Source organism: Phyllostomus hastatus, unplaced genomic scaffold, assembly GCF_019186645.2.
Source record: "Phyllostomus hastatus isolate PE091 unplaced genomic scaffold, TTU_PhHast_1.1 phas_scaffold_21, whole genome shotgun sequence".
In the NCBI taxonomy this organism is placed as follows: Eukaryota; Metazoa; Chordata; class Mammalia; order Chiroptera; family Phyllostomidae; genus Phyllostomus; species Phyllostomus hastatus.
In genome coordinates, this window is record NW_025334017.1 from 12,624,737 (window position 1) to 12,652,041 (window position 27,305).

General features: G+C 36.5%; 1 protein-coding gene across 1 annotated transcript in view; it reads left to right on the top strand.

The window, feature by feature from the left end:
• CUNH8orf34 (chromosome unknown C8orf34 homolog) overlaps positions 1 to 27,305 on the top strand; it is a 302,867-nt gene that overhangs the window by 210,124 nt on the left and 65,438 nt on the right. Inside the window, 2 exon segments of the mRNA XM_045861369.1 lie at positions 8,628 to 8,713; positions 16,293 to 16,369. Of these exon segments, the coding sequence (XP_045717325.1) occupies positions 8,628 to 8,713; positions 16,293 to 16,369 (163 nt within the window).

Consider the following 27,305-nt stretch of genomic DNA (forward strand, 5'->3'; position numbering starts at 1 on the left):
CCCATGTGATAGAAACAGCAGGAATCAAGAAACAGCAAGAGTGCCTGCAGATGAATGCTGGAAGGAAGATGTTAAAATCAATATAGTACTAAAATAAGAAGGGAAATGCAGGTACTGTGAGGAGGTGTTCCTGGGGCACAGAGAATACTCTGAGGGGACCAGAGAGACAGTGTCCAAAGGCCAAAGTCTGAATAAGTAGACCACCCACCCAAGGGTCAAACTGGAACTGCCCAGGGTAGGAAAGAGCGCCTAGGAGGAATCAAGGGTTTAGAAAGAGAGTGACAAGAAGAAAGTCCAGGTAATTATTCCCTGAAGAATTGGGGCAAAGGCCAAGGGCAGCAGAGTTCCGTAAGTGCTGCAGTGACATTTTCTTGGGTAGAGAAGAAACTCAAGGGCAAGGACATCATGACTTCAGATAGATGCCATTTAAACTAGAGAGTTATTCTGGGGAACAGAGATGTAAATTAATGTCCCAGGCCCTGATGGCGTGGGGCTGTCAGGCTTGGTCTCTGACTTCTGGCAGTTTGTGAAGTTAACTGGAGAGATTGTGTGAATACACACGGACCTCATGCTAGACTCCAGGCTCATTGCCCAATGGAGAGCTTTGCTTCCAAGGCCCCCAGTGAATTTTTGGTGTTGATGACAATTTTGGCTCTTTTAATACTTCAAAATTGAGTCAATGACAGTTAGTTGTTTTAATTTCCTTTAACAAATAATTCTGGAGATACATACTGGAGTTTTACAATGGAAAATGAACATTTAGAAAAAGACTTAGCAATAACTCAATGACTTGTGTTGAACAAGATGCTTTGTGAATTAATAGCAAACTTTGGAGGGGAAAGATAAGTTAATTTTATAACACTTTGAAGAAAATGGCTTGAAATGTCTTAAAACCAAAGCTGTTCATTGTGGTTCCCTGACTTTGTTGGCATTATGATACACAACTTATTTTCTAGTGAAGTAGAATATAATGTTCTCTGGAATAGCTGAATTGAAGAGTAGAATATTACCTTCTGAAGTTCTTTTAGAGATTTTGGAACCCAGAAAGGGCAGCCTCACCCCACACCCCAGTCTGTTCAGCATCTCCACATGGATGTCCCACTGCGCTCGACACCTTCCCCACCATGTCCAAAACGCCTTTCCCACTTACCATGTCCCCCTTTCAGTTATACTTAATTCACACCAAATTTTCTTTTCTCTCAGTTTTCTTGCCCCCACAATTGCTCATGACAGAAAAATGGTAATATTGTTTATTCCCCCCTTTCACCACCTCAAGCCCAGTTTATCAGGTATGCTGTTGGCTCTAGCTACAGAATTGATCCAGAATCAGTCCACTTCTTACTGCTTCTGCCACTGCCACCCCTGGGCAAGCCATGCCCATCTCTCAGTGAGATTGCTGGAATAACCTCCTAAAGAATCCTGTTGCTTTCATGCTTGTTCCCCAACAATCTATTCTCAACACTGTGGGCAAAGTGATCCTTCTTGAATCAGAAGTCTGATCATATCCTCCTATGTTCAAAATCCTCTACTCACTTCCCATTTTCATTAGAGAAGAAGACTAGATATTTCGGCATCAGCTTTCAAATGTTCTACTTGATCTAGCCCAAGCCAGCCAGCAAAATCTGAACCACTGCTATCACTACCAGTATCCTGAATGAGCTTTGATCTCTTTTCTCTTGACTGGTTCATTTTCCTTAGGGCTGTTTTTGAGAACCAGGGACTTTTCAGCAGCATTCACATAACAAGTATGTGTTGATCACATGCGTGTGCCTGGTACTATGGTTGGCCCTGTGATAGGCAGTACAATAGTCTCTGGGGCTACTATCTATTATTGGCTTATTCACTATCAAGAGTAAATCAATGGAATATGATTGTTGACTCACAAACTTGGAGATAGAATTTTAAAATATTTATAACAGCATTTCCTCTAGCAGGTGAGGTCTCACTGGTCTCACTGGTTGGTATAAAATTAAATCTGGTTCACCTAATTTAAACACAGGCACATTTACTCTGTTTATCAGCCCCACCTATACCACAGTTGCAATACCTTACCTCTTACTGGCTACTGGTTCTGCACATGCTTCTGGCAACCATCTTGGTGCAGAGCAACCTTCAGCATCTCACTTATGCTGGTATCTTTTACATCTCATTTCCTGTCCTGGGATGATCAATGATAACCACTCAATACTAATGTATATACAACTCAAAAATGTAAGGATATCAATACTCAAGGACCACCCAGGACCAGGAACCTTTGGATAAATGCTTTACTCTTTCATCCTTTGAGTGAACAGATTTCAAAAAGATCCTCCAAATTCTTGTGAGATCAAGCAGCAGCCACCTGCTCAGAGGTTGACTCAATGACACATCCTTGTATGGGATTTCTCTCCCTTTGTGTTTTCCTTCCATGTCCCTTACACCTGTCTCCCAAATCATACAGCCACTCACACATAAGCTTCTGTGTCACATTCTGCATTAGGGTGAACCTGGCTAAGAACTGCTTAGCCCTAAATAGATGCAGAGTGATTTTTACTCCTTTTCAAGTCATTTAATTATAACAATACTATAGTGTTCTGTAGACAATTCCTCATACATCAGTTGGGTCCTATTTTCTCCTCTTAGCTCCAGCATCAGCTAATCATTTTTAAAAAGCTCAAAAAAAAAAAGGAGGGTGGGAGGGGGGACTGGATTGGGAGTAAAAAGGAGAAAACAGTATTTGAATAATGATTAAAATAAAAAAAATAAAAAAATAAAAAATAAAAAGCTCAAGAAATCTTTTTTGGAACTTGAAATACACCAACCTTAATTTAAGCTAGGCTTTAGGAACATAAAACTGTAAAAAATAAGATGCTTGGAGTGTGTTGATGAACAGACAACTAAGCATATAGTTTAAATATTGTAAAATAAGGGTTCTGGTTAAAAAAATGTATAGCTACTAAGACTTCTGGAAGAAAGAGAAGAATCTAGATTGAAAAACTATGTTTAAGTCAAGAAGCAAAAAAGGTAAAAGTAAATTCTGCTAGAGATAATTATGTAATGACACAGAAGCTTAATAACAAAATATTTCCCAGGAAGGGAAAGCAGTTTGGACTTTATGGAGTATAAAATCCATAGTACGATATCCAAGAAAATAAATTTGCAGAGACAGGTAGGGGTTGTGCAATAGAGAGACTCAAATGACTTGGTGAAGGAATTATAACTCATCTTGAGAAGCCAATAAAAATGCTAGTTCTTAAACTCTTCTGTCAAGGATTATTTGGAGAATCTGGTTGAAGTTACTGTCTCCCTGTCCAAACAAGAGCACCTCAACCAAAAACTTTTAATTTTATTTATTGTGAATTATTGTGAGTCCCCTAAAATCTGTCCATTGGCCTGCTAAGAATGCATACTAATGTTAATATCTCTTGCACTAAAATATTCAAAGCATGAGAATAATATAGTTGGATTTGTTTTTGAACATTCTGGTAACCACATGAAAAATGGATTTTTGGAGGACAAGTTTCCTAAGTATGACTGTCAGTGAGGAAACTATATAATAATTCAGGCAAATCAAAATGAGCAACAAAATTATAGTAGTAGCATAAAGAAAAAAGCGATGCATTCAGGAAATCACTTTAGGAAGACTAATTAGCAAGACTGAGAGTGATTAGCCACATGCAGTGCAAGGAAAGATGATGATGAAGATGAGTTTGCTTTTGGACATGTTGCCTTTGAAATGCTTATGGTGCATTCAAGTAAATTGTCCTGCAAGAATCTGGGCATATTAATCTTGAAATGAGGACTCAAGATAAAGATTTGAAAAACCTCAACCTATATGTGGTTTAAAAAAAAACCCATAAGAGTAGCTGAGCTAATTCAGGGAGATGATGTAGAGTAGTAATAGAGTGTTCATACAAAATGCAGCTGAAAATTAAATAAAAACAAGGTCTAAAGAGTTTACATTGTATATAGTATAAGCAGTCACCTCAGAATAATAGGAGCACCAACCAGATTAAAATAGGTTGAAGAGTAAATGAAAACTGTAGAAGTAAAGGCACTGAATAAAGAACATTTAGTGAGTATGGCTCAAAGAAGAATGAGCAAGAGGAAGCAATAGCTAGATGTTTGGGATAATTATGGGTGGGGTTTTGTTTCATGTTTGTTTTTAAGGCTGAAGAAGAAATAAGTTGGTTTCATGCTGTGGAAAATAAGCGGTGGAGATGAACAGAATGACTAGTGGTGGATATTATAAAATAAAATCCAAGGGGGATATGAAATGATAGGATTCAAATCACCAGCCTAATGAATGGCCTACCAGGAGTGTCTAAATGTGGCCTGTGAGCCGCATGCAGCCCAGGATGGCTATGAATGCAACCCAACACAATATCGTTAATTTACTTAAAACATTATGACATTATTTTTATTGGTTATGTGTCACAACATATTTAATGTGTGGCTCAATAAAACTCTTCTTCCAGTGTGGCCCAGAGATGCCAAATGGTTGGACACGCTTGGTCTAAACCTTACATAGGAAAGAAGGCCTCTTACACCCAGTGAAAAGTAAATATAATTCCAGTTGAAGATAATGTTGTAGGTGCTGTGTGAGGGGGGAGTAAAAGGTCTTTTTATTCCAGATTACATAATTTTTTTGGATGACATAGTAGGGAGGTGATATTGTTGAAAAGACTTTCAAAGGAGTGGAAGACAACCAAGAAGCCCAAGTTCAAAGTTGGAGACCATTGTTTTATACTCACTACTCCTAGAGTGTCATGATTTTCTCCAGCGTTGTTCACCTGCACATGTGCAGGAAAGTGATAGCTGAGTACAGGGTTAGGGTCTGGCTGGGCAGTAATGACAGAAGGGCATGGGTGCGTGGGAACTGAGGACACACCAAGTCCAGCTGAGTAGAGCAGGAAGGGACTCAGGAGGGGCCAGAGACCTGGGAGAAAATGGAAAGCTATGTTTAATCAAAGAGAAAGTGTTAAGGACAGTGAGTTTGTGAAAGAACCTAAAGGGTGTGAATTTGTTGTTAGAGAACTGAACGTCAGATTCAATAATTTCTGACACAGGACAGTTCTGGGTTCTCTGTCCTTGGGTTAGGGAAGGTGAAGTGGAGGGGCAGATCTGCAGATCTGAGACCGAAGGACTTTGAAATTAGTGGATAAATACACATGAACATGAAAACCATTCCAGATAATAGTAACATTGGAGTTGAAGAAGAAAAAATTAAGCCCATGCAAAGCTTTCATGGCAGAAGGATGACAGGTTAATATTTATAGTCCCTTGTTATCTGAGGTGGAAGCGTAGGCAGCCTCCCTCAGAGAGGAGGTACTGTAACCCTTAGAGGAAAAAAAGGAATGCCATATTCTTAGAAGAGAAAAGGGTTTCAGTTAAGACAAGGAGGAGCAGGACACATTTTGCTGAGGGGCTGAGAATAGAGAAGAGTGTTTAATACAGAAGAGGAGTTTTAGAAAGCAAAGAGAAAAAGTTTGAGAGTCTGAGTAAAACTCTTGTAGGGAAGAAAATAATTTAACTTTTATTAAGGCTGTATTTCCTGGACTTGCCCACACCACCCTTGTTTGTACAGCGCCTATTAACCTCTTACAGAAGTGGTGCTGTGTGGATTGCAGCTTGGGAACCACTGGCAGAGCGCTCGAGGAGAGCGGGCTGTGAGGCATTCTGCAGTGGGGCTGGTGCCAAGCCACGGTGAACTCAACTTTTAAGGTGCCCGGAGGGCACTGCTTGGGAGAGGATGAGCCAGATTCAGGGCCACCCAATTTGCAGGGCTGTTTTCATGGCCATTTGTCTTTTCAACTCAGCTAAATTGTGACTTCTGTGAAATCAGGGACAGTTGTAATTGCTTTACATCTCTACAACATTTGTCTTATTACTGGGCATATTAATAAATGCTAAACAAATATTTCTTTTTACTGAAGCTTGCAGTGAGCAAAATAAATTACAACTTATTTGTTATTTCTTGCTTCTTTCTGCCTTCATTGGAGATTTATTTTCCATTTAGTTTTTTAACCTAATGTTAAATACCCAAACAGGTATTAAATTTAATAATTTTGAATTAACACCTTTTTTTTAAATCCTCACCAGAGGATATGTTTAGAGAAAGAAAAAGGGAGAAAGGGGGAGAGAGAGAAACATTATTTGGTTGCCTCCCACATGCACCCCAACTAGGTATTGAGCCCACAACCTAGCTGTGTGCCCTGACCAGGGATTGAACCCACAAACTCTTTGGTGTATGGGATGATGCTCCAACCAACTGAGCCACCTCTCTAGGCTTGACTTACACCTTTTAATATCTCATGTACCTACATACATTCTATCTTTGATAATTTTAATGAAGTAGGCCTAGGGAAAAAACAAAAAGGATATTTGATATTACTGATTAGTGAAATACTTATTTTAATTATTAGAAGTAAAACAGATAAAGAAATAGATGAACACATTTAGGATGTAGCTAAATTATTCACTTAAAATTTGTGGGGTTTTCTTCAAGTAAAATTTTAACTTAGAAGTATAAAATCCATTTGAATTTTATAAGAAACCTCCACACTATTTTCTGTAGTGGTTGCACCAATCTGCATTCCCACCGGATTCTTCTAGTAAGTGCATTAGGGTTCCTTTTTCTCCACATTCTTGCCAGCACGTATTGTTGGTTGATTTATTGATGGCCATTCTGACAGGTATGAGGTGATATCTCATTGTGGTTTTCATTTGCATTGTATTCCTCTGATGATTAGTGATGTTGAGTATCTTTTCATATGTCTATTGGCCATCTGGGAATATATCCAAGTTAACCAGAAACACTGTTCTGAAAGAATATGTGCACCCTTACGTTCATTGCAGTGTTATTTACAATAGCCAAGATTTGGAAACAACGCAACTTCCCATCAGATGAGTAGATTAAAAAGTGGTGGTACATACACAATGAAATACTACTTGGCTTTAAAAAAAAAATAAAAAGAGAAAGGAAGGAAGGAAGGGAGGGAGGGAGGGAGGGAGGGAAGAAGAAAATCTTACCTTTTATGACAGCATGGATGGACCTAGAGATTATTATACGTGAAATCAGCCAGTCAGAGAAAGACACATACCATATGATTTCACTCATATGTGACCTCTAGTGAACAAAATAAAGGAACAAACAATAGAAACAGCCTCACAGATACAGAGAACAGACTGACAGCTATGAGAAGGCAGGGGTGGAGGGCTGGGTGAAAAGGGAGAAGGGATTAAGTAGTACAAATTGATAGTTACAGAATAGCCAGAGATACAGATTACAGCATAGGGAATATAGACAATAATATTGAGATAAGTAGGTATGGGACCATGTGGCTACCCCTCTGTAAAGTACATTATTTTCTAACTACTTTGCTATACATATGAACCTAATGCAGAATAATATTAAATCTAAAGTGTAATTGAAAAATTTTTAAAAGTATAAAAAATATATATTTGATCAAAAAGTGTTATAACTGTCAGAAATTTACCCTTGAAAATTCTTTGATTAACTTATATAATAAAGTACATATGGTTTTGTATATAGAAGATAATATGTAAGTATAAATGTATAGTATGTACAGAAACATGTAGAATATAGGAATACAAGTGAAAATATAATTTACAATATTTATAATTGCACATAAGTTAAAGAAAGATACGTGCATATTTTTGAATGTGCAGAAGTCAAACTATTATGTGATTCCACTGGGGAATATAAAAACAAAGGTAAAATAGTTGAAAAATTTAACTTCTGAGCATTGTACAGTTATGAATTATATTTGAATTTTAAAAATGTTAATGCTGTATTTTATGCATTTGTTAATATTCTTTAATGAGGTACTGCTGTCAGATAAATGCAAGAGAAGGGTAAAGGAACAGAAAAAACTCTAATCTCTGGATGGTTTGATGCAACATCCTCTACCAAAAACCTTATCCTTCTGTTTTTAAGACAGAGTTCCAAACATTTATTGATGAGCTCTATTGTCTTCGATAGAGTAGTTTCACAGTATAATATACACCCAGGCTCTTTGAATTGGATTTTGCTAGTCTATTTTTTTCACCATAGAGATGTGGATACAGAGGCTTGGAAATATAGTTATAAAAGTACCCATACAGCCCTTCTCTGCTAAAGAAGATCCAGTGTTCCAAGAACCCCAGGCAGTCACACGTGTTAGGAATCTTTACTTCCACTATTGAGACTTATCTTGAGCCACAGGCCTCAAAGCTCAGGTTTGGTCCATTTGGAGAATTGTGTTTGGTAACCCTCCGCGTAGAATGGCAATCTTCTCCTGCCCCTGGACCCAGGAAACAGGTGAACATGCTGTGTGAGACTCTTTTTCTTCCATGCACTTCCTTGTTGTAGTTGTAGTGAGACATTTGCCTCTAAACCTTCCTTTCCAGTCAGGCTAAGAAGAAAGCAGTTTTACCTAAACTAACCTTCCTTCATACAGAAGAGAAAAAAGTTGACTTTTCAAGGTTAGAAAAGCAAAAACACCATATCACAAAGGCATTGGTACACTTTTATTTCTATTTTGAAGAAGCATGTCTGATTTTAGAGTCTAGAAGTTAATAGTCACATCCCCTACCGTGTGTAGTTTACATTTCTAATTATTTCTAATTATATTTTAATTATTTAGGCTTCAAGGAGACAACCTGGCAGAAAGAACAGATGAGACATCACAAATACTTCATTCTCCAGATGAAATAATCCTGGATTCTTCTAGTAAGTTTTAAATCCAACAATGTCAGCCTCCTGTCACATGTCTGCCACTCCTTCAGGCTGTATATCAGGAGGTTTAGGGGAAATGAATGTGGATTCAGAGGAGCGGCCTCTTAATGTCTGTGCCTGTTTAAGGTACAGAAAGGTCAACTATGTGTTGGCTGCTCCCAAAATTTTGTCACTAATTTCAACTTCTTTTTGGGACTTTATGTTGCCTATTCCCATTTTCACATCATACAGACTCCAGCACAAATAGTGCCCCTTTTTATTACAAAGTCTTTTATTACAAAATCATAAAGCATATAATTCTATAGCATAACAATATCACACTCAAGCACACCATATGACATTTTAGGTGAAATGTTTAAAATAAAACTATAAATTATCATACCCATATTATTACCCTACCAACCATACTTAAGCAGGACTTACTTCTGACGGGCCCTATACATTTCTCACTCTTCCTAGGCAGAAGGGTCCATACGATACTTGATTTTGCTCCCTCTCTCATCCTTATATTAAATTGTTCTCAGATTATGTCACTGTCACTTCAGAACTTCCTCTCTAAGTCAGCCTCCTCTTCATTTTCCCCAATGCTGCCTGGTCTGTATGATTGTTCCCTTTCCCTGTCTAGTGTAACAGCCCTGAAGAAAGTCTCTTCATACTGTCTCACCTCGCTTTAGTTCATTATATTTCTAAAAGCAAAGCTGCTTACTTCACCCCCCATTTTTCTGATGCGTGGGTCACCGGCCAGCAGTGACCAAGGAACACTGTGGATGGCTCACCGAAAACACGTGAGAAAAAACATGCACAGAGACAAACTAGTTTCTGTGGAGAAGTAGGGACGAAATGGCCACTCCCCCTAGTGGGGAGCGCGCCGATTCACCGTCCATACCTGCTTATATTGGGCTCATTTTGCATATAATTCAGGTAAAGTACAGTACTCATTAGGGGAAGTAAGGAACCATAGAAAACAAGGAACTCTGCCGGTCTATTTTGAGTCAGTGTCAAAGAGCTGTAAGACTTCGAGGAACAAACTAACTTCCTCCTTGGACCCCTCTCATTCACCTGAGAGCATTCTAAACAAAGAAGGTTTCACAGTAATCTACATATTCTTTCTTAGGCCTGATCACCCGGGGAATCCACCCTGCCCTTTTCAGCACAGAGCTGCACCACCCTGTCATTGTTTCAGGCTTAGGTGGAGCAAGGGAACTAAGGCAACCAAGAGATAAGGAGATTTTCTCCCAGATGACGAGAACTCAGGCTTTGTCAAAGCCGAGGAGCCAGGGTCCATCACCCCCTTTTGCTGCAGCCCCCAAGTCCTTCTTTTGGGGGGCCTCCCAAAGTGATCGTGCCTGTCTTAGGTCGTTCCCCCCTTGGGGGAACCTTGCCTGTCTTTGGCTAACCGACCAAGCTTTTTGGGGTTTAGTTATGAATAAAGCAGCAGAAGCAGCATTCCTGCCAGGGAGATAAGCTTTTGTCTCCTTGCTGGCTAACGGTTCCAAGGGTGTTCCCTTAGCCTTAGCCTAGGCGGGGGTTTCAGCCTCTGATACCAGTCAGGGCAGTTCCCAACATTTTTTATAGGACAAAATTCAAACTCCTTAATTTAGCATACTGAGTTCTTGGTGGGGCACTTTAAAATGTTTGCTGAATAAATGATAAGTACATGTAATGCCACTACAATGGCATCCAAGGTCCATTATTATCGTTTTATCATTTGGCGTTCCAGCAGGAATCAGTTGGACATATAGCTTGTATATTAAAAGAGAAACTATAAAAATATATATATTTTTATATCTGGATAAAGGAGGGCATCTTAAACAGGTGGAAAAACTTTTAACTATAAGAGAGAAAGATTAAAACGAAGTCCCTATAGAAAGTTAAGAACTTCCATTCATCAAAGGATGCCACAAAAAGTGAATAGGTAAGCCACAAAATAAGAAAATATATTTGTCACTGATCAAATATTAATATTCAGAATACATAAAGAACACCTACAATTTAATAAAGAAAAGCTCAACAAACCAATAGGAAAATAAGCAACAGGTATGAGTTAGCATTACACAGAAGAAACACAGTGGCCAATGAGCATTTGAAAGCTTCTTAACTATTCTGATAATCAAGGAAAAGCAAATTAAGATCACAGAGAGATGCGGTTTTACAACCTTTTGTTTGCCATTAAGAAATTTGGCAAAGCCCAGTGCTGGTGAAGACACGATGAAAGGAAAGTCATGCACTGCATATGGAAAATAAACAATTTTGGAAATTGTTCTATTATCTTAAACTCTTGAGCATTTCTGTGACATAAACCGCGACACTCCTCTTTTAGAAAGATCTCTTAGAGAAACAAGACCTGTGCCATTGTTACAGAACACAAGGGGGGCCTGAGACAATATACTATTATTGAAAGAAGGCCCCGGGTCCGTTATGTCTGCCACCAGAGGAAAGACGTCTCTCAATGCCAGAGATTCGTGAAAAGGAAAGGAAATGTTTATTTAATGCTATACTAACTTAAAGTAGTGACTTAATGTCTTTATCAAAAATCCTAAAGTCCCTTAAAACACCCACAAACACACACAGTCCTTCCTTCCTTCCCCTTTGCCCAGTCCAGAGTACCGTATCTCAGGAAAGGAAATAGAAGTCCATGGCTCAGGCAGTCCCTGGTTCTTCCCAGTTAGTCCTCCATCTTGACTGGGAGACCTCCCTGGGTTCCCGGCACCCTCAGCTGAGTCGCTGGGATCTCTGCTAAAACCAGGTGGTAGTTCCCCTTCTAAAGCTGTGGGGGTCCCCGCTCTGTCCAGGCCTTGTGGTTCTCCCTCTCAGGGCTGCGGGAGTCTCCACTCTGTCAAGGCCATGTGGTTCTCTCTCCTAAAGCAGCACGGTTCTCCCTCAATGGCTGAGGTCCTCCCTATTCTGCTAAAGCCGCATGGTTCTCTCCCCTAATGGCCGCCAAGTCTGGGTTTTAAATCCCCGCGGCCAATCTTCCTCTGCAGCCCCATTTCTGACTCCTCCCACACTCAGCTTCACATGCCAGAACTCGTATCCTTCCAGGTTTACTGGGCTGCCATCATGAGTCTGGGCAGGTGTGGCCCCATGTCCTGGAGCCAATCTTCTCCGAGCTCCCACGCACTGTAGCTTGGGGGATCTGCCCCCAGTTACGTCTTGGTGGGGAAGTTACTTCCATTCCCCTGGCTCAGAGATGATCACAGCTATTTAACATACATAAGCGACTAGCCAAAGGCTATACATATGTTAAATGACCATGCCAGAGGGTAGCTGCAAGGCTGTTGCTATGCAAAACAGCTCTCAATGGCCCTGCTCCATTTGTCCCTTCCCCCAACCCACACCATGGCGGGGGCGGGTGGAGACATTTTAAAATCTCCTGGACACCTTAAGTTCTGGACCCCATTTCAAATGCCCATTTGGGGTCCCCCCTCTTGGCTGCACCCTGTAACACCATGACACCTGAACACCCTTCTTAGCAGGCTCCAGGAGAGGAAAATGGATACATTGTAGAATCGTTACACTGTAGGAAACTGAATGCATTTCAACTACACCTAAGATGGATAAAAACCAATGGAATGCTAATAAATATGAACAACTGTTTATTTGAAAGGAGAAAAATCCTGATTTGTAGAGACATATGTTTTCCTTCTGGGGGTGTCCACCCTTTTGGCATCTCTGGTCCACACTAGAAGAAGAAGAGTTGCCTTGGGCCACACATTAAATACACAAACACTGATGAAAACTGATGAGGAAAGAAAAGGTTTTAAGTAAATTTACGATTTTGTGTTGGCCTGTATTCATAGCCATCCTGGGCTGTGGGTTGGATACCCTTGGCCCACGCGCTCACTAAAGTTAAATTCAGGTAACCAATCCAAGAGGCAGTTGGGTCTCCCAAATCATGTAGCAGGTTGCAACTCACAGCTGAATAAATCCTAAAAGCTTAATATTGATTGAACAAAAGCAGGTCATAGGATGCCAATTTTTTAGCTCAAAACTAGCAAATCTATGTAACATGTTCTTAAGAAGATGTACATACGTGATGAAACTATATTTAAAGAAGGAAATGAAAAACTGAAAATGGTGGTTATTGTCAGTGAGTGGGGGAAGCAAAGAAGTGGGATAAGGAAGTTGCCTCTGGGTATGTGAAGATTATTGGAAAGTTCTAATTTTTAAGTTAGGTGGTAGATTGAGGTGTTTATTTCATCATGTTTTGTAATATAAACATACTATATATTATACACAAATATAATTTGTATATACTTTTTATATGTCAAATATTAGCTAAAGAACATTTAAAAATAAACTGTGATGGAAACATAAACCAAAGCCAGTGTAGCACAATATAAAAAATAATAATAGTTTATATATACTGAAATCTCATAGTACTAATGACATCAGACAAGAACTTTAGCACTGAAAGCAGAAGTCGGGCAATGTGTCAGCAGCAAAATGACACTCCAAGCTGGCCATTTGTTGACACAAGACAGATATTACTTAACTAGTCCATTATTTTAAAAATTTTTCTCAAAACTACCCCAATCCACCAATCTACAAATCTGCATCTTTTCAGCCATCATATTCATAATAACTGAGAATTATATGGATTTAAATTTTTTGGAAAATTAAACAATGCATTAGTAATATCTTGATTACATTTTTCTTGCATCCACTGGGAAAAGATATGTTCAGTAAGTTTAAGGTCCTTTCTTAAACTGCTTATATTCTGCACTCTTCACATTCAAATATTAGTAGACTTAATTCACAAATCTGAAAATAGGAGTTTCTGATTCAGTACATTCTTTTCCAATTAAGTTAGTAAAATAACTAGATCCCATAATTTAAAAATATTACTATTACTGTGAAGTGCTGATGTGTTATTTATGTCAGCTGTGTATCCGCATTGAATTAGACTAAAAAATATTTCTATGAATATATATAATTTTTTGCATAAAAAGCCTATTGTGACACAAATAGCAGAAGTCAAAATAATGTCAGGAGAAAGGTGGATAAACTAAACATTGTAGTAAACTCTACAGATTTCTAGGTTTCTAGCAGCATGTCCAGTTACAACAGGGACAGGTTCCTAGTTCAAGTGCTGCCAGAGACTTAGATTTTGACAAAATTATCTTTCTATGTTTTCGTTTCTTCTTTTCTAAAATGAAGAAACAAGATGAACTCTAATATTTGACTAATTTAGAGACTCATATTCTCCTCAATGTGATTTTAAAAAGCTCAAAGAATTCATTGCCTGTATTTTAAAAATGATGGAGATTTATGAAAGTTAGTAAGTAAACAGAGCAAAATAGTTTATACATACGCACCCACCAGTTATTGTTAATCAGCAATGTACTAAAATACTTTTAAAAATGGAGCTCTGAGCATGAACCTAAGATTTTATTTTTATGATATCTCATGTCTCTACTAACATGTTATGTTGATATTCTATAGATTTGAACTATTTAGCAGAGTTCTTTCAAATAACAACTTGCAATATGGTTAGATATGTAAATTCAAAAATGCCCTGGCAGGACCTCACAGCTGCCCTGTACTACCCTGAATGGACTTCATCCTATCTTGGATCCCTCTAGATATTGTACCAATAAGCAGAAGAATTCAACCAAAGCAAGAACAGAACAGACTGTAAAAGAGACTCATAAAAAATTATTTTGTTCATCTTGTTTTGAAGCACCTAGTAGAGTGTCTGACATCCAGTGTTTGTTGAAAATTGAATATACAAATACACAGATAAATGGATGAATGAACTGATTAATCCATACATGCATTAAAAAAATAATCAGAATGATAATACTTCTTTAAAATTACTTACTGAGAACTTGAAAACTAAGTTATAGTATTTCTAACCTTAAAAAATCAGCAAATCCACTAGAGGGTGGGTTTTCTTCTCCTATAGATGAAATAATTTGCTTTGTAATGCAGAATAAAGTATTTCAATATTATTTATTAAGTCAATACTCTACCCAAATAAGAATTTGAACACAAATCAAAGAGGAAAAATACTGAGTAAATACTAAAATTATACTGGTATTTACTCATAGCTCAGTAGACTATAATTTGGTCTTAGAGGACTTACATTATTCTAATTTATGCATCCTAACTTAAAAGGATACTTGAACCCTTATTTACCACTCATTAAGGGTGAGTCTATTGTCACCCTTAATGACTGGTAAATAAGGGTTCAAGTATTCTTTGTAAGTGTATTAATATTTTGAACTTGGTTTAATTCTCATCATCTGTATAGATTTTTGTCAATAAAAATTTTATTTTGTAATGTCTGTCTGTTTGGTAGGGTGGGGAGGTAAAATTTCTTAATTTATTTACAGCTTGAGAATGTAGTGGTGCTCCCACAGTTAGTTTTATGGTGGAAAGAATTCCATGTTCTAAAATGAAACCTACATTTACATCTTGATAAGCTAAGTGCCCTGGGATTCTTGAATTTAAAAATCTGAATTATGAGAGATAGAAGAAGATCCTTGATTCAAAAGCCGTGATAATAGATTTATGTTGAGCTTTCCATTGTTTCCTTGGCCTCGGGCGGCCATTAGGGCTTCACAGACTCAATGTTCTCAGTTTCTTCCCAGAGTGCACATTTTGTCCAACAGAAAAGCCCACCTCCATATTTACGTGTATCCAAAGGAAAATTTTTCGGAATTTATATGACTCTTTCAAATATTAATAATTATAAGAAATCAATTTTAGAAGTCTCCAATGGTTTAAAATGTTTTTTATTTGAATAGAAGGTATTAAGACAGACTATTTCTAGGTACTCTATGTCACTATCCTTATTGCAGAATTTTTTGTAACTCATATAACTCCTTATTGTTAAAATTAATTTAAGTCAGAAGACAGAGAAAGGCTTGCCATCCTTTAATTCACATATTTGAAAGTCACTCCTCGTGCACTCCTCAGTCTGTTCAAGGTAAGCAATCACAACTTTGTGCTTGATACATTAAAGTGGAAAATATCATTTAATAATATACACTCTTCTCCAAAATTTTCATAATTCCCCATCCTATTTAAAAGAAAGAATATTAATCTTGGCTGTTGTAAATAACACTGATATGAACATTGGGGTGCATATATTTTTTAATTGATATTTTGGGATTCTTAGGATATAGCATAAACAATAAAATAGTTAAAAGAAAAACATAAAAGAAAGAATACAAAATGATGTTTAACTTGTGTGGCCAGAAAAGAAAAGGAAGACAGTTGATAGTAAAAACAAAGAAATAGAAAGTTACAAACCGGAAAAAGGACATTAAATATAAGTTCCAACAATTAGCTGAATAATATGCTGAAAGAAACTTTGCCCTATCCAAGATAACAGCAGCTCTTGCACATTCCTGACTTCATTGTGTCCTCCTAAGTTAGAAGTCCTTAACATTTTTCATAGGTTTTCTGTAAGCTAAATAAACATTTTACACTCTTATTTTAACTCACAAACACTGTAATTTTTCAACAACCAGTTCCGTCACTTCAATATCCTTATCACAATAGGCTTATATATCACAGCCAAGCAATATATGATGGTAAGTCATTTGTTCTTTTGGTAAAATAGACTCTTTACCTGGGACTGAAGAAGCACTAATGGAGGAGGGTGAAGAATTTGAGAAAGCATCTAAGTTAGTGGGACATGTAAGTATATTCATTCACTTATTTTTTAATCTCGAAAACTAATTTATTTCACTAATAGGAAAATCTAACAGAAATAGAAAGAATAGGAAACAATATTCTTTAAGTTGAAGAACATTTTAAATGTATACTCGATGTTTCCCTCATAGCCATGCAGAGTGCTTATATGGGCAGGGGGCCAGCTGATAACGGGTGCGCAGCAAGGCTGTGCTAACCCCTCTGTCAGTAATTAGGACAAGTATTCGAATGAGGTGGGAAAAACTAAATTCTGATAACAGTACCTGTTTGCCTGTGTACATGAACATTCTGTAAGATTGAGTTGCCATCTTAAACTTCAATAGGTTTACCTATACCTATCTTGATAGAAAAACAAATGTTTTGCATATCCTGAAAGTTTACATACAACTTAAGCTAGTCATTATTAGTTGTAAAGTCCTTGTGATATATATATATTTAATGATATCTTTTCAATAGAGCATTTGGGGGGAAACCAGTAGGTTTAAGATATTCAGTCCAAAAGCCCTGGTCACTTAGCTCATTTGGTTAAAGTATTGTTCTGATAGGCGAAGGTTGCAGGTTCGATTCCCCATCAGGGTATGTATGAGAAATGACCAATGAATGAATAAATAAGTGGAAAAACAAAACGATGTCTCTCTCTGTCTCTCTTCCTCCAAATCCCCCCTCCCAAGTCAACAAATAAAAATTAAAAAAAATTTCAATGCAGTATGTCAAAAGAATACATGTAGAAATTCTAAATATCAAGTTTATGAAGATTCTAAGTTGTTATAAAAATGACTATGCAATCGTGCATTATCCTAAACTTAATATTTAAACTAGGTCTCTGTATTGCAATATTCTCTGTGTTAGTTTGCTGGGACTGCCACGTCAAACCACCACAGCCTGGGTGGCTTAAGCATCAGAAATCTACTGCCTTACAATCCTGGAGGTGCAAGTCTGAGTTCCAAGTGTTAGCAGAGGTGGTTTCCCCTGAGGCCTCTAGGCTTGCTGATGGTTGTCTTCTCCCTGAATTTTCTGTCCAAGTCTGTGTCCTAATCGCTTCTTTTAAGAACACTAGTCATATTGGATTAAGACCCAACCTAATGATCTCATTTAACTTAATTACCTCTTTAAAAACCTTGTCTCCAAACACAGTTACATTATGAATAAGTGGAAGTTAGGATGTCAACATATGAATTTTGGAGGGACATATTTCAGCCCATAATATTCTTTGATGAGATTACAGTATTTGATGCATTACTTGGATCACAGGGTTTGGTTTCCAATGGATTGCATAATACAATTAATTTTAAAATTGCTGATGAAATTAATGTATCTTGGTTTATATGTCACTTTCTCATTGAAGTTTTCCTGACCCTATGTAAAACTTCACATTTGTTTTCTTTATTTTTTTATGTAGTACTTATCACCTTCTAATATACTATGGAATATACTTGTTTTGCTTATGGTTTGTCTCCTCCCACACAATATAAGGTCTATGAATCCAAGAATTATTGTGCATTTTTTCACATTTGTATCCCTAGAAAAGTGCCTACACATAGTAGATACACAGTACATATATACTGAATAAGTGAAATTTTTATCAATAATTTCTCATCTAAGATGAAAAATATTTCTTCTTTTATTATAAAATGGTAGAGCCTTAGAAATAGAAAGAACCATGGCAGCCATCTAGTTCAGCCTTTCCCTTCCCTTGCCTCAGTATTCTGAGGGCTTACCCACTTTCGTCCAAGGTAAGGACATCCATTTTATAGATAAGGAAACAAAGGCAGAGAAGCTTAGTAACAGAACCAAGGTCCCAAAACTAAAAGAGAGATGAGGTCAGGAGTTGAGCACTAGTCAATTTTCCTTCTGCTGCACATCCCTGATATTCACAGTGTTTTTCTGTTTCTTTTAGAAGTTTATTTCTATTTGTTAGACATTTTCTTATATTCCTCACAACCCCTTGTAACCGTTGGTCTTAGTTCTGTTTCTCAGGTAATAGCCTGAGTCCTATCCTTTTTTCTCTTAACTGATCTCCACACGTTAGAAGCAGTTAGCATGCGTTGTTTGAGACTTTCTTTTCAGTCAAAACACAATTTGTTCTTTTAACCAATTCTTGTATTGTGTAGTTTGAAAATATTTGGCACCTTTGATTCTTTCGCTGGACATAGTCTTGTTTGCCAAGTCCCCTGTAGCGTGCGGATTATGCCATAACCAAACCAGGGTTCCAAATAATGTTTCCACATCAGAGACTGTAATGGGGTATGTACTTGATGTAACTATCACCTTTGGAGTATGAGCAGAGTTTGTATTAATGTTTTTTAAAGGAACTTTCTGGCATTTATAAACTTCAGTATGTCTTCATAAACTCATATGATAATCTTTCATTCATCACTTTTTGCAAAGATTTGTTTTATCATCTGTAAATTCCACCAAAGCCCACATATCTCCCTCATATCTAACAGGATACAGTTAAATTCTTTTTCTAATCACTTTTTAAAATTCAGATATATTCTGTTCATAGTACTTGGTTTACTTAATAATACCTAACAACCCAAAGTGCCTAAGTGGGGTAAAAATTGTTTTTATTGGTCTTACTTTTCTTGAGTAATTACAAATTAACTCATAAGATTTTTGTTTTCTCGTTATATCCTTTTTATATTCTTTTTTTTATTTCACACAATGCTCTCATATGCAGAAATTTGTTCTAATTTTACTTCTTTTCCTTCATCAATGATTAGATTTTGAATTCTTGAAATTTCTACAATTTTATTTAATGTCAAAATTACCTTTTAATTCTTTTTGGAAAAATGTGGAATATGAGCAGTACACTTATAAATTAATATCAGGATCCTGAACATAATTTCTATGTGGTAGCTGTTTTTATTATAAAGAAAACATGGATTTTTAAAAATTTATGTCAGATTGATGATATTTTAGATGCAAAATATACTTCTGTAATATTTCTTAGGATCTAGATAAGAATGGAGAATTGGAACAAAACAGAACTTTTTTCTTTATCACTGTAGGAAATGCAAAATATTTCAAAACACATTTTCAGGAAATATGCTGCAACACTATATGCATATACTGCAGTACATACTGTAACATTATAAACATGCCACAAATGCTGAAAACCATTTAGAGTAATTTCAACACCCACTGTCTCAATTTGCTAAGTTCCCATGTTGGATATTTGATATTAATAAGTGGATAGTAGAATTTCAGAAACTTTTCTCCAGTGGTTCACCTGTGTTTAATATACTTTGTGAATATTTGAGTGAGGTAAAGGCAACATTTAGATATTTATGGTCCCCCTAATGAGCAAGTCATTCTTTTGGAATTTCCCTCTTCTGTTCCTCCTGTGTTCTGGAATGTTTCTTAACATGTCCACAGCTGTGAAGATTAAAGCTAGATTTGTCAGATAAATATGCTTTTAAAAATGAACCACCAATAGGAAAATCTTTGGAAGGAAATACCAAGCAGCAAATACTGATTATAACCTTTTTAGTTCATAGATGTAGTAAATATTTTTTCAAGATCAATGATCCATAAAGTTATATCAATATTTTAATTTCATAATTCCTATGGCATTCTTACTCTTAAAAATTCTATATTCCAGCCCTGGCTGGCGTAGCTCAGTGGATTGAGTGTGGGCTGCGAACCAAAGTGTTTGCAGGTTCAATTCCCAGACAGGGTACATGACTGGGTTGCAGGCCATGACCCCCAGCAACTGCACATTGATGTTTCTCTCTCTCTCTCCCCCTCCCTTCCCTCTCTAAAAATAAAAAATTAAAAAAAAATTCTATATTCCTTTCTGTTAAACAAACATATGAACATAATGGGAAAATGAGAAGATGATTAAGAAAGATATTTGACATTCAAGATGTGACTTTTTTCTTTTTCCTTTGTAAATGACCATATGATCTCACCTATAAGTGGAACCTAATCATCAAAACAAACAAGCGAGCAAAATAGAACCAGAGACATGGAAACAAGGAACAAACTGACAGTGACCAGACAGGAGGGGGAAGGGGGAAGGGGGAAGGAGAGTATAACGAGTAATAATGAGGGAAAGAAGTGGAAGAGTCATCAAGGAGCATGTGTAACGAGTCTGTGGACAAAGACAACTGGGGGGAGGATTAAATGTAGGAAGTGGGGGTGGGTAGTGCAGGGGGAGAGTAATGGGGGAAAATGAGGACTACAGTCCTCATTTTCAGCAATAAAAAAATAAACAGCAATAAAAAAATAAACATAAAAGTAAATGAGCTATTTATTTTATTTATTGGGCACTGACTAGCCCATAATAAGCTGACTCTTTTAAGACTTTATGTAATTGGTCATCATTAGTTAAAGTAGAAAAGAAAGGAAAAGAAGGACCCCTTTAGGGAAAGGTTTTCTAAAATGCCTGGAGATACTGAAGAGTTATTTTACATTTGCTTTCTGAGGAGGTTTATTTATTTGGGGAGATATATACAACTAACTAAAATGATAGTAGTAATAATGATAATGATATTACATGACACTTTTTAATTGTTAAGCATTTTCACATAGTTAATGTCAATTGTCTCTGAATTTTGTAATCCCTATGATTCATAGTTTAGGCTTGACAACCTCTCTGTGAAGTAAGTAGTACTCTAAGTTGGAGGTGAGTATACTGAGCTGCTGGGTCCCAGAAATGGGGAAGAACTAAAACTCACATTTCCCAGTGCCCTGCTTCTCTTTCATAGAACTTGTCAGGGTCCACACCATTATTAAGGCACTGAGGCCACTGTTCAGTTGAACATGTGATATAGAAAGGGTAAAAAGGATGACATTATCAGTAGCCTGTATTAAAGGTGGAATTATTTATTAGGTTAATTACATAGTGAAAAAAGTAGAAGTTTGAGGGATTGGGTCAAAGGAGATAGATTTTTACGAGAAGAAGCTATGAGTAAGTTCGGAGCATGAAATACTCATCTTGCTTGGGTCCTTCACATTTGGAGAAGTCCAAGAAACCAGGCCAGCATGGCAAGAAGAGGATCTTAAAACTGAAAGAGTCCTCAGAAGAAAAGTGAAAAGGGAAATATAAGTCTCGGAATATTTTCCTGTGGCAAACCAGATCCAAAAGTTAGACAAGTGATTCCAGAATCATCTTAATATGTGTGTACTTGGCTGAATTAGCAGTAAGCTTTAATGACTTTTAAGCTTGACTAATGTTGTACTTTGCTGATTAGTAACTAAACAAAACATTTTATTTATTGATGTTCTAGGAACATATGAATGGCTTTCTTTTTTTTTCTTCTTCTTCACTTTTTGCTAACTCTTTCTACTTCCACTCACAAGTAGTAAAGTTTCAGACCCAATTGTCTAAATTTGGAATTTCCCATACATACCACATTTGTCTAATAGCCCATGAATATAAACTGTAAAAAGTACAAAATTGGGTTAGATGTAAATATAATACTCATTTGATAACAACTATAATTTGAAGCCATGAGGATAAAGGAACATTGATGTGCATATCCATTAATGCATGAAATGCAGAAAATGCACAAATGCAGGAAAGTGTTTCAATACAAAGGATATTGTTCCTAAATTAATTTCTTGTGACTGAAAAGAGTTAGGTGGATTGCCTTCTGTTAATTTTTACAAATTTCATTCAGCCAATAAAGTATATAGGTCAGCAATATTCCACCAGTATTTCTTTTTCCCTATCATATTATCAGTTTACAGTACAGTGGAATCCTTATGAAAAAGATCCTGCATGCTTTTGGGTATTATGTTCAAAGAGGAATTTCCCTGCACATGACCTCTGATTGCTGGGACTTAAGGAAAATTTCATAATCTGCTGAAATCTTATGACTTTTCGTAATGTACAGGTTGTACAATGCCTTTTATTGCTCTATTCTAGAAATCTGCATACTACTTTTAAACCAAACAGTGTATCCCCTTGAAGGTTTATTTCTTTTATTCCATGTCTTCTTTCTCAGCTTTTTAACTCTTCTGCCATGCTGAAAAAGGCTTACACATTTAAAAGATATGACATTACAAAATTATCACTGAGATTTGACAAGCATAAAAAAATTGTACCCATAGATTTCCCATATAAAATGGGGTATGAACCTTAGTGGACCTTTAGACTATTTCTTTAACTATGAATTTCAGTAACCCTGTTTTCTACCTTGTATCTTACTAATATTGTTTCTCCCTACACATAACTCTCCCCTTAAGAAAATTTCAACTGTTTTATCATCCTTACATTTTAACTATTTCCAGCAAAACATCTTTGATATTATCTTTCATATCCAAGTATAATTTGGATACTTGGATATGAAACATAAGGGTAAGTAAATTTTTGCAAATATTTTAGAGCATTTATAATTCCACATATAGTGATTTAAATAGCTGGTCAGTGGAAGCAATGTTGAATGAATAGGTTAATGAACCAGTTACAATTCTTTTGCATTATATATTCAGTGTGAAAAAAACATAGCTGGCATTTATGGAATTCAGACAAAACATATTTTAACTAACACTCTTGTGAAGTGAAAACAAAAATTAATGTTCATTATCATCTCATCAAACACAAGTTATTATGGTGAATTTTGTCTCATAAAATACAGTGCCAGCAAATTACTGGCAGCTAATGGCAGCAATGAATTGTCTGCCAGGGAACAGTAATTAGCACACATTTTCATCCCTAAAGATTTTTACCATTTCTTTTTCCTTCCAGTATGTGGGGTTTTGCTTGGTTTTTAGCACTCACAGATCTCGAATGCCAATAAAACTACTTAAAGCCAAGTGCTGTAGTAGGCAAGTTATCTAACCAAATTTTGGGATCTAGTGGGATTTTTCCTTTTGACATTTTAGGTCTGTTGATTTCCAACACATTGAGGGTGGAAATACTTGCCCAAACCTATGCAAATATTATTTTTTAGAACTTCTGTGAATTTTAAAAATGTAACTTCTAAATGTCACATTTGCATGGAAAAAATGACTTGTGATGACTGAGTATGACATAATAAAGGTTAAATCACTTACTGTAGCTTTTGTAACTCATTAGTCTCATTATACAAGGTCACTGTTTCTCCATTAGTTAAATTAGGACAATATTGCTTAAGATCAGTTAAATTCTGCATTTTATTTTTAAGATAATTGGAAGGAAAAGTGGCTTAATATGCACTGATGTACAACAAGAGCAGCGAGTTGCTAAGCAGGTAACAGCCAAGAAGATGTAGGACAGCACACTGTCCCAACTCATGAAGTCCATTAGTTCTCATAAATATGTTGCTCAAAAGAAAAAATGTATCTTGATGTTTTTAGAATTTTGAATTTATTGCTAATTCTTTATTAAAGTGATTGTCAGCTACCACAAATTGTATTTGTGATGTAAATAGACTGAAGGAAAGGAAAAACAATGTGGATTATGTGTGTATAGTGAGGCAGAAACCTTGTAACACTCAGATTATGAACTGTGCTGGTGAGTGCTAGGATGGCCCATCATCTGTGTGTGAAACACATTAATAATATCCAATCCCTTCACGGGGATGGGAAAACATTAAGAGCTCCACAAAAAGGTTTTCCCTTACTGTTCATCTTCAGCTAAGTAAATCTCGTAGACTACTTTAAAATAATTGAATACAAAGTGTTTTCCTACAGAGGCTTAATCGTTTGTGGGCTTCCTTTCCCTCTCAACCACATTAATCTAATCAAGGTCATATTTATACATATTATAAAAAGTGGTCACATATATATAGTCTGATTCTGAGAAATGTACTGACTCAAACTGACAAAATACATTATATATTCCTGTTATTATGTTGACTTAAATAATGCATATTTAAAAAATCATTAGGGAAAAATTATTTTAGGAGCTCTATTTGAAAAGATGTTGACTATTGGGTCATAGCAAATGACCATCTCTTTTTAAGATAGCAAGCTCTTTTTTTCCCCTTTTACATGCATCATTGGATTTTTAGAGATTTTTAAATGTTAATAAAATATAAACCTCAATATCAACATTACGTGTGCAAGATATTTAAACTACAACTTGGTATAACTTTTTATTTTCTCTGTTGCAGTTTTATTTTTTCCAGTTTTATTCTTCCAGTATTCTTATGCAACTATGTCTGTAAATATGCCATTCTGTAATTTAAATGTAGGGTTATAGTTCATAAGCAGCTTTACATTCTGATTTTCTTTACTTTAAATCACATAATGACAATTGTTTCACATAAAATCCTTTGTAAACCTAATTTTAAAATCTGCATATTATTGTAGCTTTATTTGTTTTTGTATTTATTAGATCAAATGTCCTCTTATGTTTTTAAAGTTTAAGACTTCTATTTTAGTGGTAAACCATAATACAGAGTTGTCACATTCAAATTAATGTTAGATTTTTAGGTCGGATATTCCCAGCCAGTTTGGCCCAGGCTACTGATTGCCATGAGTTGGTGACAGGTGTTTTGGGATCCAGGCATTTCATCACTCAGGGTAACTGGTTTGGTTCTCACTCTGCTGCAAACAGTTTATCTGAAGCTCCACTGTGTGTTGTCCAAATATTACCATTTTCTGTGTTAGTTTTGGTGTGGAAAGGGCTGGGAAACACTGCTTTTGGTTGCTTCAGAGATTTGGGGCTTTTAAGTAATGCTTTGGAGACAACTGTGCACAAAATCATTAGTGTCGTGGTGTTTTCCTAGGCTACATTCCTAAAAGGGTCAAAGAGTTTGAACTATTTTAGAGCTCTTAATACATACTAGAAAAAGTGTATTTGCCACTTAACCAGGCATCTCCTAAAATCTTACCACAATTAAGTATTCTTAAAATGTATACATGAATAAACAAAAAAAAATCAGGTCTCAATTATTATGCAACATATAGATGGGGAGACTATAATTTAGGGAGGTGTGGTAACTTGCCTTGCATCCCTCAATTTTTAAGCCAAGGAACCAGAATTGTGCTCAACCCAGGTGGCCCTGATTCGGGGTCTGCTCACTTAACAACTTTTCCATCCAGGCAGTGGAGCATTAGCCTCCCTTGACTTGTGCAATATTTGGGTTTTAGTATTATGGCTTTACATATTTTAATATAAAGTAGATAGAGCCCTCCCTTTCTTCCTTTTGCAAAATCAAAATTTAATTATCATACCATAATCAGCTCTTCTTTATCAGAGCTCTAAAATATAACCTCTTGTATGGTTTTTTAAAAATACAGATTTAGGGTTTGATCTTTTGAGAGAAAGCTGGTATATTATTTGCCAGAATACAGGAACTCATGAGTTTTCTGCACTTTGTTTAGTTTGCTTATTATGATTTGTACAGTTTCCAAAACAAAGCTTATAAATCACATGAATCTTATAAATTAGAGACAGAATTAATATTCTTAATTTCCAGTTAATTTGTTTAGCATGTTGAGGTATTTTGATTTAGAATTAACAGAAGCTTTTGGCGAAAAAGGGAAGCTGAGTAATTTGTAAGTAAATATATTTCTATAATGTCACAACTATAAAAAATTATTTGTATTTCTTAAGAATCATGAATCAGTTGGCTGTATTTTACTTAAATCTGAATTTCTGGAACTTATCATTCATTTCCCTCTTAAATTTCAGTGTTTAATTTTCAGTTCAGCTTAAATTTCAGTTCTTTAATGTTTATTAAGAAAGTATTTGCATTCCAGTACTAAGGAAGCAGGCAAGTTTTAAAAGAGAATTTCTGGAGTGATTCTTTAATCAAAGAAGAAATATGAAAGGTATATTGTCAAAATGAAATAAATTTCAAATGTGGTCAAGAAAAAGTAATCAAGAATTAGCAAATATCTTTACTTGAAGACCATAAAAGTTGAGAAATATCTATGTAGAGTCTACCGTTCTAGAAGGAAGGGACAAAAATATGCCAGCCTGGAAGATCCTCAGACCAAGAACAATAACAGGAGAGAGAGCGGTACTGAGACCTGCTGTTGCTTTACCCTCGTCTTGTCCTGTGGTTTCACCACTTAAGACCATGTTAGTGACCAACTTGGGGGAAATCAATAATGCTTTCGTGTGTTTGTCTCACTAGATTACATTTCCAGTGGGTCATAGGATGAGTGGATACTCCCTGCCTCTAATTTTGTCTGCAGTCTTTTCCACCCCAAATCTTCTCTTTCCAGCTCACTCTTCTGGCCAGTTGCCCCAACCGACAGCGGAAACTTCATCTATAGAATACCATCACTATTTCTCTCAGACAAATAATCTAGGAATCTGGGGATCATCCTGGACACCTCTGTCTGCTTCAACCCTGGATCAAGGATGTCATACTCACAACCTTAACATCTCTGCACTGCTCTGTTCAAACTTATTTGTGTATGTGTCCATCCAACGCAGGAATTCTCATCTGGCAGATTATGCAGTACAAACCCCTCTAGAGCCTGCTTGAGGTTCACTGCTATAGATCTTGATAGATGACAAAAAGGGGAAACTGGTTGGGAATGGTTAGCAGTTCTTCTAGACTCTATTCCCCTGGAGAGCAGATACCCTGGCCATAACCATTGAAATGCTTTAGCTCTATCTGCATTAATTTGTTTAAAATTGTATAACTACTTTGTGAGATGTTTGTTTATCTCCATTTTTAGATGAAGAAACTAAGCCTTAGAGCAGGTCAGTAACTACAATTAAAGGTAGAAGTAATTGGAAGCTGCTATACACTGAATGTGTGTGTCTTCTCAAATTCATATATTGAAACCTATTCCTTCAGTCCCTGATGTGATGGTATTTGGAGGTGGGACCTTAGAGAGATTTGGTTATCTCTCAAAGGTGAGGCTCTCATGAATGGGAACAGTGCCCTTATAAAAGAGACCGCTGAGGGTTTCATTCATTGCCTTTTCTGCAGTGTGAGGATACCACAGGAAGATGGGTTTCCCTGAATCAGGAAGTGGGCCCTCACCAGACAGCACACAGAGTCTATAGGTGCCTTGATCTTGG